This window comes from Morus notabilis, unplaced genomic scaffold, assembly GCF_000414095.1.
Source record: "Morus notabilis unplaced genomic scaffold, ASM41409v2 Scaffold467, whole genome shotgun sequence".
NCBI classification, from domain to species: Eukaryota; Viridiplantae; Streptophyta; class Magnoliopsida; order Rosales; family Moraceae; genus Morus; species Morus notabilis.
The window spans coordinates 934277-950834 of NW_010361652.1; the positions used below are offsets into that span (position 1 = coordinate 934277).

The 16558-nt window shown below is 36.2% G+C and overlaps 2 protein-coding genes across 2 annotated transcripts in view; both read left to right on the forward strand.

Annotated features, from left to right (window-relative positions):
* LOC21408792 (ABC transporter B family member 11) overlaps nt 1-2699 on the forward strand; it is a 5529-nt gene extending 2830 nt beyond the window's left edge. Inside the window, exons 8-12 of the mRNA XM_024167196.1 lie at nt 96-991; nt 1102-1368; nt 1475-1738; nt 1859-2152; nt 2335-2699. Of these exons, the coding sequence (XP_024022964.1) occupies nt 96-991; nt 1102-1368; nt 1475-1738; nt 1859-2152; nt 2335-2688 (2075 nt within the window). The 3' untranslated portion in view covers nt 2689-2699. The remainder of the gene's footprint in view (nt 1-95; nt 992-1101; nt 1369-1474; nt 1739-1858; nt 2153-2334) is intronic.
* A 2426-nt stretch (nt 2700-5125) lies between these two features.
* Nucleotides 5126-16236, forward strand: LOC21411978 (protein CHUP1, chloroplastic). Its single transcript, XM_024167197.1, has 10 exons — nt 5126-5183; nt 5298-5483; nt 12705-13319; nt 13771-14065; nt 14101-14279; nt 14392-14523; nt 14855-15039; nt 15146-15257; nt 15472-15603; nt 15725-16236. The coding sequence occupies exons 3-10, from the start codon at nt 12759-12761 to the stop codon at nt 15839-15841; spliced, it is 1713 nt and encodes a 570-aa protein (XP_024022965.1). The 5' UTR covers nt 5126-5183; nt 5298-5483; nt 12705-12758; the 3' UTR covers nt 15842-16236.
* The last annotated feature ends 322 nt before the right edge of the window (nt 16237-16558 follow it).

Consider the following 16558-nt stretch of genomic DNA (forward strand, 5'->3'; position numbering starts at 1 on the left):
TTGTAACTTTGAAAACAAAAGGAAAATATATATATATATATATATATATATTTTCCTCTTGTTCTAATACCTAATATTCTTTTTCAACTGAGCAGGTCCACATTCAGAGCTAATTAAGGATCCGGAAGGAGCATATAGCCAGCTGATAAGGTTACAACAAATTTACCGAGCATCAGAACAGTCAGGTGGTGCAAATGGTCAAGACAGACCAGAACTAATAGTCAATTCTGGGAGGCATTCAAGTCAAAGATTTTCTTCAATGCGTTCTATAAGCCGAGGGTCATCTGGAACTGGCAATAGCAGCCGTCATTCATTTTCTGTCTCGTTTGGCGTCCCCACCGCGATTGAAACACTGCCGGCAGAATCCAACACTCTTGTAGCTTCAACACCACCACAGCCGCCGCAAGCTCCACAAGAAGTCTCGCTTCGCCGCCTCGCGCTTCTCAACAAACCCGAGGCCCCAGTGCTACTTCTTGGCACTATAGCTGCAGCTGTGAATGGCGTGATATTGCCCGTTTTCGGATTACTTCTGTCTGGCATAGTCAAAACCTTCTTTGAGCCGCCGCATGAGCTAAGAAAAGATTCAGAGTTTTGGGCATTGGTATTTGTGGGTCTAGGTGTGACGACTATGTTGGTTAGCCCTTCAAGGGGATACTTCTTTGCTGTGGCTGGTTGTAAGTTAATAAAGCGAATGCGGTCAATGTGCTTTGAGAAAGTGGTTTACATGGAAGTAAGTTGGTTCGATGAAGGTGAGCACTCGAGCGGCGCAATAGGCGCGAGGCTTTCCACTGATGCAGCGTCGGTTCGAGGCCTAGTTGGAGATGCTCTTGGCTTGCTAGTTCAGAATATTGCGACCGCTGTCGCTGGCTTGGTTATTGCTTTCGAGGCAAATTGGCAAATGGCTCTTATAGTCCTTGTTTTGCTGCCTCTAATAGGAGTAAATGGATATGTTCAAATGAAGTTCATGAAAGGATTCAGCGCTGATGCAAAGGTAAGGTGGTCTGTTACTTGAATTTGAACACACCTTGCGGATTCAGAGATGAACAATTGTTTTTCTAATAGAATGTTGCTGAGATTATTATAATTCTTTTATGTTCGCAGAAAATGTACGAGGAAGCGAGTAAGATAGCAAATGATGCAGTAGGAAGTATCAGAACAGTGGCCTCATTTTGTGCGGAAGAGAAGGTGATGGAATTGTACCAGAAGAAATGTGAAGGGCCTATAAAGGCGGGGATCAGGCAAGGACTAGTTAGCGGTGCGGGTTTTGGATTGTCATTGTTCATGCTTTTCAGTATGTATGCTTGCACCTTCTACGCCGGAGCCCGACTTGTCGCAGATGGCAAGGCGGGCTTCTCCGAAGTTTTTCGGGTAATATTTGCTATTTAGTTTTCTTGTTCTACTTGGAATTTTCTTCATCATTTTTCCGATGACATAATCTCAATTGCGGAGTGTCGTCGCGGTCGAATTTTGGCAGGTGTTCTTTGCGCTGAACATGGCAGCCATAGGAGTGTCACAATCAGGGTCATTGAGTCCAGATATAAACAAGACAAAGAGTGCAGCTGCTTCTGTGTTTGCAATCCTTGACAGAAAATCAAAGATAGACACAAGTGATGACAAAGGAACTGTATTAGAAAGAGTGAAAGGAGAGATTGAATTTCGTCATGTGAGTTTCAAGTACCCAACAAGACCTGATGTCCAAATATTCCAAGATCTTTGCTTGGCTATCCACTCCGGCAAGGTAAATTCATTTTTTGACATAATATGTAATTTAGTAGTACTCACCACAGTTAATCCTTAACAATTTTACATGAACATGAATATATACATATATATATATATATATGTATGTGTATATCAGACGGTTGCTCTGGTGGGAGAAAGTGGGAGTGGGAAATCAACAGTGATCTCATTGCTGGAAAGGTTTTACGACCCTGATTCAGGCAAAATCACACTTGATGGAATAGAAATTCAAAACCTACAACTCAAGTGGTTCAGACAACAGATGGGGCTTGTAAGCCAAGAGCCCGTTCTCTTCAACGACACAATCAGAGCCAACATTGCTTATGGCAAGCAAGGCAACGCCACTGAGTCTGAAATTCTCTCTGCAGCACAGTTGGCTAACGCCCACAACTTCATTAGTAGTTTACAACAGGTAATACTAGAGTGTACAAAAACTCTTTTTTTCTTTGCCTCGAGTAGAGTAGAGCATATTCCTTTGGCTAATTAAGCTCATTTTTCCCTTTCTTCCTTTCGATCTCGATTTTAATATTATTTGTGTAACATATATATATATATATATATATATATATATATAATTCGAAAAACTTCCCGCAGGGATATGACACAATAGTAGGAGAGCGCGGTATACAATTGTCAGGAGGGCAGAAGCAGAGGGTGGCAATTGCAAGAGCCACAGTGAAAACACCAAAAATACTGCTCCTAGATGAAGCCACCAGTGCTCTAGATGCTGAATCGGAACGAGTGGTTCAAGATGCACTTGATCGGGTTATGGTGGACCGGACCACCGTGGTGGTGGCCCACCGCCTGTCCACCATCAAGGGCGCGGATTTAATTGCTGTGGTGAAAAATGGAGTCATTGCAGAGAAGGGGAAGCATGAAACTTTGATGGCTATTAAGGATGGAATCTATGCTTCTTTGGTAGCTCTGCATACAACCACTTCCTCTTAGTTTCCTTTTGTTTTCCCCAACTTGGTTACCATTACTTTACTAGTATAGTGTCTTCTATATTTTCTAATACGCAATTAGAGTACTTTTGATGCAAGACCCTAAAGAAAGAGACAAAAGAGAGAAGAGGAAGAGAAGAAGCACAACAGGGAAAAGATTTTTAAACACTCTCACTCTTGTTAATCAATCATCAAAGATCTGAATTGAAATGATAATTTCTATGCTTATTTATATAAAGAAGAAAATCACAAGAAAGAGAGACTAATACGAGTAGAAAAGTAAACTAAAAGATTAATTTCAAAAATTCCCCCGAATTATAATTATTTTAATATTTTTTTCTCTTGAATTTTGAAAAGTAACATTCATTTCTCCCGAACTTTGTTCTCTTCGAATTTTATTTCGTTAATAAGTTTTATCCTTCTGTTACAATAAGTGATGAAAATCGCCACATATTACTTATTTAACGTTTTCTCTCTCTCTTATTCCTCTCACTCTCTCATATCATCTGTACATTTGCTCTAAAAAAAATGCTCTCCAAAATGTTCGAACAAAAGAAAGAGAAGACCATGGAGGAGCTAGTTCACAAGCTTTTGCAATTCCAACTCTCCGGTGCCGCGGGACCCACAAATTGCAGAGAAGAGATCAACCTCAACAAAACAATCATAGAAACACAGACTCCTGAACAAGTGTTAAAATGTTCATAATTCGGGGAGAATTTTTAAAATTAATCATAAACTAAAAAATAACAAAAACTAACCAATTATGAAGGAAACAGTCGAAACAAAATGTGTTATTTCAACTTAAAACTATTTGTAAACTAGGCTTAAAGCATTTTTGACTTTTACACCTAAAATGGCTAGAAAATCACTTGCTCTACCGGTAGGGTCAAACAACGTGCTCTACCATAGAATTTTCCTTATTATTATGATTTCCATGCAATGTTGTAAACTGCTGCCTGTGGCAATAAAGGGAATTATGTACCAATATTGTAATCCAATAAAACTTCTTGTACATCTGAAGTAACCCCTTCAACTACCTCCTTTGACCTTTCATTTCAGGCAACAACAAAAAAAGGTTGTAAATTGTAATATAGATTGTGCATTGCACCAAAACTTCATAGAAAGGACAAATCTAAATTTTTGGGTCCGTTTAGTTCGTTAATTTGAGTTTTTAATTTGAGTTGAGATGTGACTTTATGTGAGAGCTTTTTACTATAACAAAAAAGTTAAATGTGATTGTTTCTGAGAGCTTTTTACTGTAACAAAACTCGAATTCTAAACTCGAATCGATGTACTGAACATGATCTTATTTTACAAGCTCGTATCATATAGACATATAGACATATAGACAACCTCCTAGCTACATCATGCATCAAGTTTATAAAATTATAACTTTTTATTCATCTTTTTTTTTTCTCTTTTTAATAATGGAAGATGTTATGGTGATGGAGACTGCCTTTTCCATTATGGAACCACCACCTATTTCCATTTTAATTTTCCATTTTTGTTTGTCCTTTTTTGATTTTTTGTTCTTTGTTCTTTTTCTTTGGTTGAAAAGCGCAATGGGAAAATGAAACTGAGAAGAAAAGGGGAAAGAGAAATCAAAATGATCTAACACTAAGGTCGCAACCCCACCACTTTTTAACTACTTTTAAGTATCTCATCAAAAGATTTTCTTTTTGTTGTTATTGGAAAACTGAGTATAATTTACTCCTTAGATCATCATAGTCGAATATTTTGGGTAATGCTAAAGTTCAAAGTAACCTTGTTGTAGTCCAATATTGCAAACGTACTGTATGTTGAATTATCTACTAGCAACAGGACCACAGTGATGAATATGCCAAACAAATTTCTCACGGACCATAAGTATCCATTCTGAGTTCAAAATAAAGCAGGTAAAAAAGAAGACTTAACAAGGAAAAACATCGCCAAAACTAGAGAAAAGAAAGGCGCACTTTATTACTCGAGACATTTTTTCCTCACCGAATGCACTTGATTTGTAAAATGAGAAAGTAGGGCCAGAACTTAATGACATAATGAATCAAAAAGAGGCCAACAAAGAATTTCATGAAGTAATGAACAAGTTTTATGAGTTTATTATATAAAAAGGAGGTGTTGTCTCAAGCGTTAAGCAACAATTAATTGTTATAGGCGCCAACCAAAGGAAGCGTCTAGAAGATATCAATGTCATTGCCCTCATTGTAAGCACGTGACAATTTGATCAACTTTATTTTTTTTATTTTTTTTAAAAAAGTCTTAAAGAAGGCATCCTCTCTCTCTCTCTCTCTCTCTCTCTCTCTCTCTCTCTCTCTCTCTCTCTCTCTCTCTCTCTCTCTCTCTCCATGTATATCACCAAATGACACGTTGTGTGATGTGAATTTGCAACTGACTAACAGGCTCTTATAAAAATTTGAATTATATATTAATTTAATTTGCATGTATTAGCTTTCAGTTTTCCTTCAAAGGGAACTCCACTTCAAAGTAGGTGATTGGTCATTGGTATTTATGCTGACACCTTGTATAAAAGTAACACCAATATAAACTTCTTAATTTCTTCATCTCATTATACAGAAAGAAAGAATTACTCTTTTTTTTTTTTTTTGAATATGGCAGCTCTCAAACTAAAAGGTTCAGTTGAAGTACCTCCTCTTCTCTCACTTCCATGTCTGCTCTTTGAGGTTCTTCCAACCAATTGTAACTAACTGTTGAAGATCAAAACATTTCATCGTTGTTCTGCACCAGAAAGCTCTTGAAAGGCACGCCATATACTATGTAGAAGACGAAGTTGACACGGTTTTGGTGAGTTCCTATAGCGATATTAATTATTCAGTTGTCTATCTTTCATGCACATATAAAAACGCCTGCTTTGCAGTCAGTTCTCAGTTCCTACTTCCTAGTCGATAATTTATAATTAGACTTGGGATGTTTACGGCTAGGAGTTTTAATACGCAATTCCTTCATTTATGCAAAACCCGTTTGGAAGCTCACATTAATAAGACATTCTCAACTTCCAAACAGATTAATATTCCCTTTGTTTTGATTCGTTTTCCTTCTTTAGACCTGTTTTTTTTTTTTTCTTTTTTTTCCTCTGTTTTCCCCTGTTTAGCCCTGTCTTGCCCTGTTTATCTCTGTTTTGCCCTGTTTACCTCGGACTTCTCTATGTTTTCTGTTAGCCCCTGATGTAGGGAGATTTAGATAGTAGTTAATTTTAACTGCATTATCGTTCATTAAGTTAACTTTATTTTATTATTAGTTTGTTGTGGAGTATAAACAACCACTTTAATCATTGTAATAAGGGAATTTAAATATTCAAGATTTAAATACGAGAGTCGTATTTTTTCTCTAATAAAATTGAGGATTTTTCCATAACCCTAGCTCATTCTCATTTTAGACGGTTAGATAGATTTAGAAATTTACGTCTCATTTCTCATCCAGATTAGCCGTAAAATTCCATTCTTATCCATTCTACTGCCTTTCCTTCTGTTTAGGCCTGCGTGACAAACAAAGTGGTCCTGTGCCCACATGAGTCAAACATGTGATTCCATTAAAAGAAATTGGAAGGGCTCACAAAATATGGATGAGAATGACGTGGCACCAAAAGGGCTAAGTGTGCATTTAATTAGTATATTTAGGTGTATTTATGTCATAATTTAAATTATAATTTATGATTTAATAATATTTTTTTTATATAAAACACATGTAAATTAAAAAATAATTTTAAATTATAATTATAAATTTATAAACCAAACATTGGTTTCGTTCACGGGTTGGGCTATTTTTATTGATGCTTGCCTGTGTCTTCTAGTCATTAATGTCATGTGTGTGTGTATATAATGTTGTTGTTGATGATTGTCTCACCTCTCAGCATTTACTGTTTACACACATAGTGGATAAGGATCTTTGCTATGCTTTGCTTGGTCATAATAAGCATCAATTGCCGCGTGTCACACTACACACTCATTCCACGTCTACGTGACAAGTTTCTCTCTGTTCTTTCACATTCTTTGCGGAGCAGAAATCCATAACATTATAATTTTAATGACTGACGTTATGCATAACATTTTCCTACTTTTGTGTCCACGTGCACATGCAACAGGATTTCCCATTAGGCTCAAAAGAAAGGAAAATAAATAAAATAAAATAAAAGACAAAAGAATGAAAAAAGGGTTCGGAAAGGACGCGAAAGCACTTTGATGCTTTAATCTGAGTTGAGTGCGTAACTGCGTTTTAGGTATGGTACGGTGGAGCTTTTGCTTTTTGAGTCTTTTTATGCGTTGTATATGCTTATCCTATTATAAGGGGAAAATAACATAATTGATAAATTAATTAGTAAATTATAATATATTTTTAAAAAATAATAAATTATAGTATAATTTAATATTTTAAGTTTTAAATATTATTAAAATTTTAAAAATATTCTTAAATTTCTTTTTCACTCACTCTTTTCTCTTAAACATTTATTTTTTTTAATAGTAAATTATAACATATTTTTTAAAATAAGTAGATTATAACTAAATCTACTATGGTCAAGACTGGCAGCCGACAACCAATTCTGATAACCGGTGACCATTTTTTAGTGACTGTTTTCTGACTCCTATTTTGTAACGATCATGGTTTTTGGTCATCATTACTACGTTCACACTTAGCTCATTTCCTAATTTCTACTACTTTTGAACTATAAACTCATAAATTTTAGATTAAGTTTTTTTTCCTTGCGCGGATATAAATTTAAATTATTATTTACATATCATTGTCATTTATATGCCGTTTGCATAATAACATCATGAGTACATGAATAAACTTTGTGACTTTAGATTGCTAAGCATACTCTCATAGTCACGTGATCTTTACTTACTTTACATAATCCATTAATGTCCATACATATTAATTACATTAAGTGTTTAGCAGCGGTTTCAAAATCCGTAGTGCCTCCATTACCTACTTGCCTACATCCCCTTAGCAACCTTAAGTCACAAAATTTATTCATGTACTCATGATGCTATTATGCAAACTGCATATGAATGACAATGGTATGTAAATAATAATTTAAATTTATGTCCGCGCAGGAAAAAAAACTTAATCTAAAATTTAGGAGTTTATAGTTCAAAAGTAGTAAAAGTTAGGAAATGAGCTAAGTCTGAACATAGTACTGATGACTTAAAGTCAGGGTCGTCACAATTTGTATCAGAGCACGATATCCTATCATCCTACTCCACGTCATCACGCGTCTGCTTGCCACAGTCCAAGTAAGTCGAATTAAGTTTATGTTAAGTAGATTATGGTAGCTAATAGGTACTACCTTATGCTTAATGACATGGCCAGATGATCAACATACCAACGCGATTCCCGGCATTTACTCAACGTTGGATGTTGAGGCCAGTCGCCAGGACGCATCAAAACACGGGAAGCCAAATTAGGTGCTGAATTTCGAGACGAACAAGAAAACACCAGAAATTGCGTAAGTGTGTGAACCGACACTTTGAGGTGAATGATGCTCGGAGTACTAGTCCGGACGAGGATATATAGAGCTTCATACAATGGTTTGGAAGAGAGCTAACGCAAGGACTTTCCTCCTTTCACCCTTCATTCTTGTTTTTCTATCAATTAGAGAGCTACGATTCAGGCAACTCTGCAATGGAAAGAAAAGAAGCCGCGAGTTATTTTCTACGTAATTGCTAACTCATGACCAAAGTGCAGCATACGAGCAGATCTTCACCAGAAGTTGATTCTGTTGGTGAATGAATAACGCCCCTCACTCTGCTGTGAGAACGAAGAACAAAAGAACAAGTCTCCTTCAAAGGATTACCACCAAAGGTAATGATATCAAGACGCTTATCCGAAACACAAATGAGCACTTCAACATAAGGCCTTCTGGTTAGAACTAATAACGAGGACATCGATATCAGGTCTAGATATAACGTAGAGAAATAGATAGACATCGTACCATTGCGGGGTTAGTGGTGTGACACACCATACGATTGAGCAAGAATACGTTGGGTATAAAAAGAAAGATTCATGTATGAATAGTAGAAGCTTCCGATAGAAATAACTTAATGTTATATGACTTGTTGTAGCCGAGTAAGGTCTCCAATTCAGCAATGGTCTATGATATGCAAGAATTGCTAACTTTAAAAATATTTAGCAATTTCATGATGTGAAAGCTAAATTCCATGATATAAAGTACGATGAATATGTATATGAATGCTATGAATTGTGTTTGTTGTATGCATTATAAATTCCATATAACTTATAAGTATGATATGAAATAGTGGCTAGCAAAAGGAAAATATTTAGCAACTCTATGATGTGAAAGTATGAATAATATGAAAATGAATGACATGAGCATGAATGATATGTTGATACAGGATGTGAATAAATGTAATGATTTGCCTGCTAATAGTATTGTAATATGATAAGGCTTATAAATGTTATGTAATGCATAGTAAGGTCTATAAGAAACTTGTTAAGAACCTAACATCCTAGGTTACGGTTAAATAAGAGATTTTATAGAATCAGAATCTCGATATGGATAGATACATGGATCCTTGAAAGGAATCATGATTTGAGTAGAAGTCTAAGAAATAAGAGCATAATATTTCCAAAGGTCACAAGAACATGAGAATGAGAAACCTAGAGAGTGTCAGAATTGATTGATTTCCCTTTTCTCGCACACCCTGATGGAAGCAAGATATATGTAAGAGGTACATGAAAGGATAAGCTAAAATGTCATGAACCATTAGAAGTTTTAGAGCAAGTAGATAAGCATGCTTTAGACTATAATTATCACTAGTTCTAATAACTAGCTGATAAAATTTCATAAATAAAGTAATAAGAGGATGAAATTTCTAGTCAGCTTTACGTACCGGATTATGATCTGGATGATTTTGAACTTAAGATACGAAAAAGGATGCTGCTTAGTTACATCAAAGTGTCTTACCTATTAAAAAGTTAAGGCAAAACATCAGTATTCAACAGCAGAATTATAAAAGATCTATATTCTAGAATGGAAATGAGAGCACATAACCATAGATTTTGTGGTAGGATTACCCAAAACTAGTGAAGGTTATGACGCAATATGGGTGATTGTTGATCGATTAACTAAATTTGCCCGTCGCTCAAGTCGCAGCTGAGATCTGTTCGAGGAGAGAGAGACGTGCATAGAAGAGAGAGAGAGATCGGAAAGAGAGAGAGCAAGCAACGGCCGTGGTGACCAGACTGATCTGGTTAATCTGCGACGGATCTAGTCTGTATGCATCTTCAATGAGAAGCCCGATTTGCGGCGGTGACTGAGCCGATTCGTGAAGGTGGCAACCAAAGAGTTGCAAGCTTTGGCAGCAAGGCGAGAGAACGATGTCTGACGATAGCGTTGCGAATTGAACTAAAAACGCGAAGGGGAGCTCCGGTTGGATGTTTGATTTGGGCAGTGATGGGGAAAGTGAGAGAGGCGGGGAGAAAGAGAGAGAGAGAGAGAGGGACTCATGAGAGAGCTGGCAGAGAGAGAAAGAGATTGGAACAAAGAGAGAAAGAGGGGTGGCTAAGTTTCTTGATCTGAGAGAAAAATGAAAACCCATAGGTAAATTTAAAAAAAAAATAATTATTTTTATAATTAGAATTTAAAACATGCTATTATTACTTACATTTTAAAAATATGCTATATACTTCAAATGTACTTAACAAATATGCTATTCAGTATATTTTTCAATCACATTTTAATATATCTAAGATTCATCTAGACTATAGCTTTATTTGGTTCATGCGTTGAAATCGGTAATTCTTAATTTTAACATTTAAATTTTAATTTTTTATAAGAAAAAAATATTATATCAAAATTAAAATTATAAATTTAAACGTAATAAACAAACGAGTTCTATGTATGAATATTTTCTTGCCTTTTTGTCTGTTTTGAGGCTTATGCGTTTGGATTAGCACTTGACTTGGCCTAGTAACCATATATTTATTCTAACAGGAAAACTCTGCTTTTTTTTTTTTTTTTCTCTCTAAGAAAAATGTGATTCACTTTTATTCTCCTACATAAATCTCCTGGCAAACACATACACACAAAGCCACCATGGAACCTGTTCCTCCTTAAAATATCCTATCCTAGCTGCAAGCTTAACTACAGGCTGTCTCATTTATTGTATTTGTCGGTTATATGTCAGTTTCCATTAGAACCCAACAACAAATATAATTTGTTTCTTTCATTGCTTTCCGTGCCCTTAGCCTTAGGAACAGCTATTATTATTTACCAAGTACTAGTTCCAATCCATGGCCAAAGTGTTATGCTTCCATTCTCCTTTTCCCTTGGGAGATAAGACAGGAAATTGTACCACAAACAACCCCATCAACCTTGATCTTGACACTCTGGAATATAGAGAATTTGTAGGGTCCATCATCCCCTCATATCACAATATATTAGAATTGCCACGTAACAGAGTGGGTCTCTCTCTCGTCATTGAGAATCTGTAGAGTCCATCATCACCTTATGTCATAATAAAGTGTTTTTATGTCGTTTATTTTTAATTTAAATTGAGATGTGATATTTTTTAAAAATTTTTAACTGTAACAGAATGAGTTAAATATGATATTTTTTGAGATATTTAATTATAAAAATTTGAAATTAAAAATTAAATAGATAAAATGAACGAAGCCTTAATCATTATCATGATTTTTGGGCCATTTTCCAATTAAATGATAAGATATGAATAAATCTCTTTTTTGTCATTATAATCTTAATATGAACATATCTTATTGCTTAAGGTATTTCCTTTGGTGTCTAGTACTTCTTATGTATGCAAAAGATAAATGCGCCTTAAATGGTGGAACCAATACTGCAAAGACAGCATTAAGAAGCACTAACTCCGAATAATAAATATGCTATTTTGTAGTGTATTTGTAAAAGTTAATCCATTATTATTATTATTCACTAGCACCAACAACAAGTATTATTCAAAAGGGTTTCAGTTTCACACTTGTCCTTGGGCAAAGCTTTAAGGGTCCATTACCATTAGTTTACATACATGAATTTGAGCTTCAAAGATAACTTGAATGAATCCGAGGAAAAAAAAAGTTATTTTCCTAATTAGCAACTGATCATGATTAAATTGTGCCTTTTAAGAAAGTGCATTGTTATTCATCATAAGACTCGCATGTCAAAAAATATATACATTGTTGTTATGTGAGGGTGTTAACATTGTTGCCGAATAAGTGAATGCAGATCATTTTTCTTTTGAGAAATCACCATCTGCATTTTGCACAAGTTGGTCGTCATTAAGCAATCATTATCATGACTATTATAAAATACCCTGCTTGTCATTATATGTCATGGACTGGGCCCATCAATTATTAACCCTAATATCTACCAACATGATGTATATTCCATTCCATCTTTATTGCGGAAAGAAAAATTCATAAAATGCAGGGCATCATCAAACATTCAAGTCTGAATGATATTTCTTTCATAGAAAGAGACATTTATCAATAATGTTACCATTACATAGTCGTGTGTTTTTCACTAGTAATGGCCCATTACATGTACCCAAAAGATGGTTGTTTGTTTCATTCAAGAATTTAAATGCTAAATAAGTTTAGAGCATAAGTTTAAAATAATCAAAAAACAACAACAAAAACGGTCTGATTTGGTCTTATAGATACCATAATCCCAAAGTAGGTATTTCCATTGCTTCCATTCCATTATAACTCTCGCTTTTTTCTTCATAATTTATTTCGATGACATTACTCTATACCTTCTCTTAGAAAGAAGAAGAAAAGAAATTCTGATGTGTACTCTGTATTTGCCGTTGACCGGCAAAGGCATGTCTGATATGTGATTTACATCATCAATTAAGTCAAAATAAGAATCTAATAGTTTTGTGTCTGTTTTGTTTTGTATGTATATATATATATATATATATATAGAGAGAGAGAGAGATTACATGCTCTGTTCTATTCTGAGCAATTCTGATCCCCATCCAAAAACTCTGCCTTTACTTATTAAGACTATTGATTTTGTTGCGGTTTCAGGGAGGCTTTGCTTTGGTTAAAAAATGAACCAACAATTAGAATTAGATTTTGGACATGACTAAGAAAACCAACATGATGTCTTCGCAGACCAACACCCCTACCAGTGGTAGTAGCCGGCTAAGAGCTTCTTCGACCAAAACCATGTTGCAAAAAAGATCAACCTCAGCACCAAAACCAAATCCAAAATCAGTTGCAGTAACAACCTTAAACGACGATATTTCTTCTACGAAGCCACGGAGGCCCAAATCTGGAGAGCATGTCCCCGGTCCTCAGTCGGGCCGACCCGGGAACCGTCCGGTCGCGGAGCAATTCGCTCCCCGGCCACGACGGCAGAAGAAAACTGAGGATGACCCAGACCTTGATGGGAAGAAGAAGAAGAAGAAGAACAATAACAAAAAGGAATTAGTAGTATTGCATGATGATGATGAGATTAATATGGTTGACGACAATCTGGTGATGAGAAATAAAATAGACGATTTGGAGGGTGAAGTTGTGAGGCTAAAGGGTGAGTTGGATAAAGCTCTCGCCTTCAATCAGCAGCTCCAGTTGCAGAACCAGAAGCTCACCCACGAACTCGCCTCTTCTCATGCAAAGATATCAACTCTTCCTGTCCAGGTGAGTTTTTATAGTTTGAGAAAAGGCAGAAACTTTAGTCCTGATTCTGAATTATTATTATTATTATTATTGTTTGAGACGAGGGTACTGTTGTTTTGAAGGAGCAGTCTTTGAATGTTTTATGTCGTTGTCTACTCCTTATCAGGAATTGTGATAAAAAAAAAAAATAACTTGGGGGTCGTGTATTATGAATATTTGTGCTCGTCTACTCTGTTTCACAATGAGTGTTGAGTAGAGAGCGTTTGTATATTTGTTCTTCATCACTCACCTAAACATGACTTGTTCTTCTTTGTGTTTATTATTCTAATTAAGATGAGGGAAAAAGGGGCAAGCCGATTTTGTTTGTATTATTTTATTTTTTAGTCATTTCTTTTGATTGTCTTAGCCAACGGTCTGTGCATATCTGCATTACTCATTGACGTATCTGAAAATACTTTGTTTTTTGATGAAGAGGGATTCCGTTGGAGAGCATCAGAGTCCCAACTTCAAAGACATTCAGAAACTCATTGCCAACAAGTTAGAACGCTCCGTAGTTAAAAAGGAGGTACTTAGTGAAGCAAGCATTACAAGGACACCTTCCACTTCTCTACCAACACCACCACCACCACCACCCCCAACACCACCAATTAGTCCAAGTCCCAAAATTATCGCCGTAGGAAAGAAGGGTCCGCCACCATCTTCCTTACCACCGCCACTGCCACCCCCACCCCCACCCCCACCTTCGGCTAGAGCACCCACCAATCACCGCCACTGCAACACCCACCCCCACCCCCACCTTCGGCTAGAGCACCTACCAATCGCAAACCTCCTGCATTTTTGGAATTCTATCACTCCTTAACAAAGCAAGAAGGGAATCAGGATTCTCCTTCAGGACTAGGAAATCGCCATAAACAGGAGGCTATCAGCGCCCACAATAGCATAGTTGGAGAAATTCAGAATCGTTCAGCGCATCTTTTAGCTGTAAGCATTTCATATTTGGATTCAAAATCTATTAGTTGAAATTCGCTTGTTTACACCATGCCGAATCATTCTCCCACATGAAAGTTGGAATTCTTATCGATTCTTGTTTCAGATAAAAGCTGACATTGAGACAAAAGGAGAGTTCATCAACGGCCTCATCACCAAGGTGCAGGCCGCTGCATATACGGATATAGAAGACGTCCTAAAGTTTGTCAATTGGCTTGATGGAGAACTTGCAACATTGGTAATTTTCTTTCCACTAAAATTCTTGGGAGTATTCAGAGAAGAATCTCCTCAGTGGTGACTTTATTTTTGTTATGCCAACAATTCTAACCATTTTCTTTGATTGTCTTGAATATGAATTTTGAGGGATTCTCGATGGTTTTTTCACCTTTATTTTTCTCATTTTTTGTTCTCTTTTCGGTTCTATTTTAGGTTTGATTTCATGAGGACATTTTAACCTCTTTCCTTTGTACTGATTTCAGTATCGATGAAAGGAAGTTTCTTATTATTAAATAACAATAAAAAAAATCTAACCTCTTTTTCTTTGTACTTGCCTTTATGATCTTCTAAAGGCTGATGAGCGAGCGGTCTTGAAGCATTTTAAGTGGCCCGAGAGGAAAGCTGATGCCTTGCAAGAAGCTGCAGTTGAATATCGCGAGCTTAAGCAGTTGGAAAGCGAGATTTCTTCTTATGAGGATATTGACAGTGACGCTCCATGTGCAACTGCGTTCAAGAAGATGGCCAGCTTATTAGACAAGTAAAGTACTTTTGTGGTGTATGAACTTTTGTTGAGTGAGTTTTGGAAAGCGTATGTCGTGTTCTCTGCTCAGCTAGTCTTTACTCATCTTATCCTTTTTTTCAAGGTCGGAGAGAAGCATTCAAAAGCTGATCAAGCTGCGAAGTTCAGTTCTTCGTTCTTATCAGGAACTCAAGATCCCAACGGATTGGATGCTTGATTCAGGAATTGTGACCAAGGTACTCTCTTCTAAATGATATATTCTTAAGTTTTTGCCTGTTTCAATAGCTGTTTTGACCCAATGATTCATTAGTTGTTCCTGAAAATTCTGAAGCATTTAACTCGCAATGATTGAGGGATGCAAAAAGTGAATCAACAACTTTTCCATTATTTCTTAAATCAAATGATTACTATGTGATGAGTTCTGGGAAAATTGAAAAACTTTACACACAGATAAAGAAGGCGTCAATGAACCTGGTGAAGATATTCATGAAGAGAGTGAGATTGGAGCTGGAATCCATTCAGAACTCAGATAGAGAATCGCTTCTGCTGCAAGGTGTGAATTTCGCATACAGAGCCCATCAGGTAATAATCTTTTTAACTTTCAAGTACGTACATAAAGAATTTGTAAGCCTTTTTCTTTACTTTTTTCCCCTGGAAGTCCGCACGACATTAATGTTCTTTGAGATGCAATGCAATATTGCAGTTTGCAGGAGGTCTTGATTCAGAAACATTGTGTGCTTTGGAAGAGCTACGACAGCATTTTCCGCGACACTTGCGAGGCTCCAGGGAGGAGATGTTGCCTGCCATACCTTCATCATAGCCATTAGCCAGATGCGTTTCCAAGATGAAAAATGCTATTTATCACCCTTTGTAATGCAATCACTAGATAAGTAGCATCGCATAACAGAGTCGGACCCAGTTCTTTTTACTGATGCTCTTTTGAGAATCAGTCAGCTGCTAGGCTTTGTTTTCTTTATTAGATTGTATACCTCACAGCAATTGAATTAACTCTGACAATGAGAATTATGTAAGTGGCAATATTCAACCGCCAAGTCCAAAATAAAAGCAGTGATAGCATACATGGGGCTTTTCTTCATCAACTCCTTTTTCATTGTTGTATTACAGCAACCCTGGCAGAGCTTGTTAGGCACACAAATATCATGTAGCATAATGTTTTTATATTGCACCAATGTAGTATGGAGTCTTTTACATAGTTAATTTGGTAATGTGAATACATTCTTCTTCCTATCGGGGATCCTCGTGGAATAAGGGATTGGATTTGAATAGCCAATTATGTATTCATTTCAAGGTGGTGGCTTCATCTTTTTTCTTTTGCATTGTGCAATATGTTTTGTTATCTTTCCTAGTATTGTCGTCTACTGAGTTATTATTGCCGTTTGTCAAGTTATTGCCGTTTTGCTGTATAGTTAGTCGTCTTATATTTTGTTGTCGTTTTCCTAATATTGTCGTCCATCGAGTTATCATTTCCTTTCCTTATCTTTTTTATTTGATTTTGAAAATTGTCCTGTTTATTATG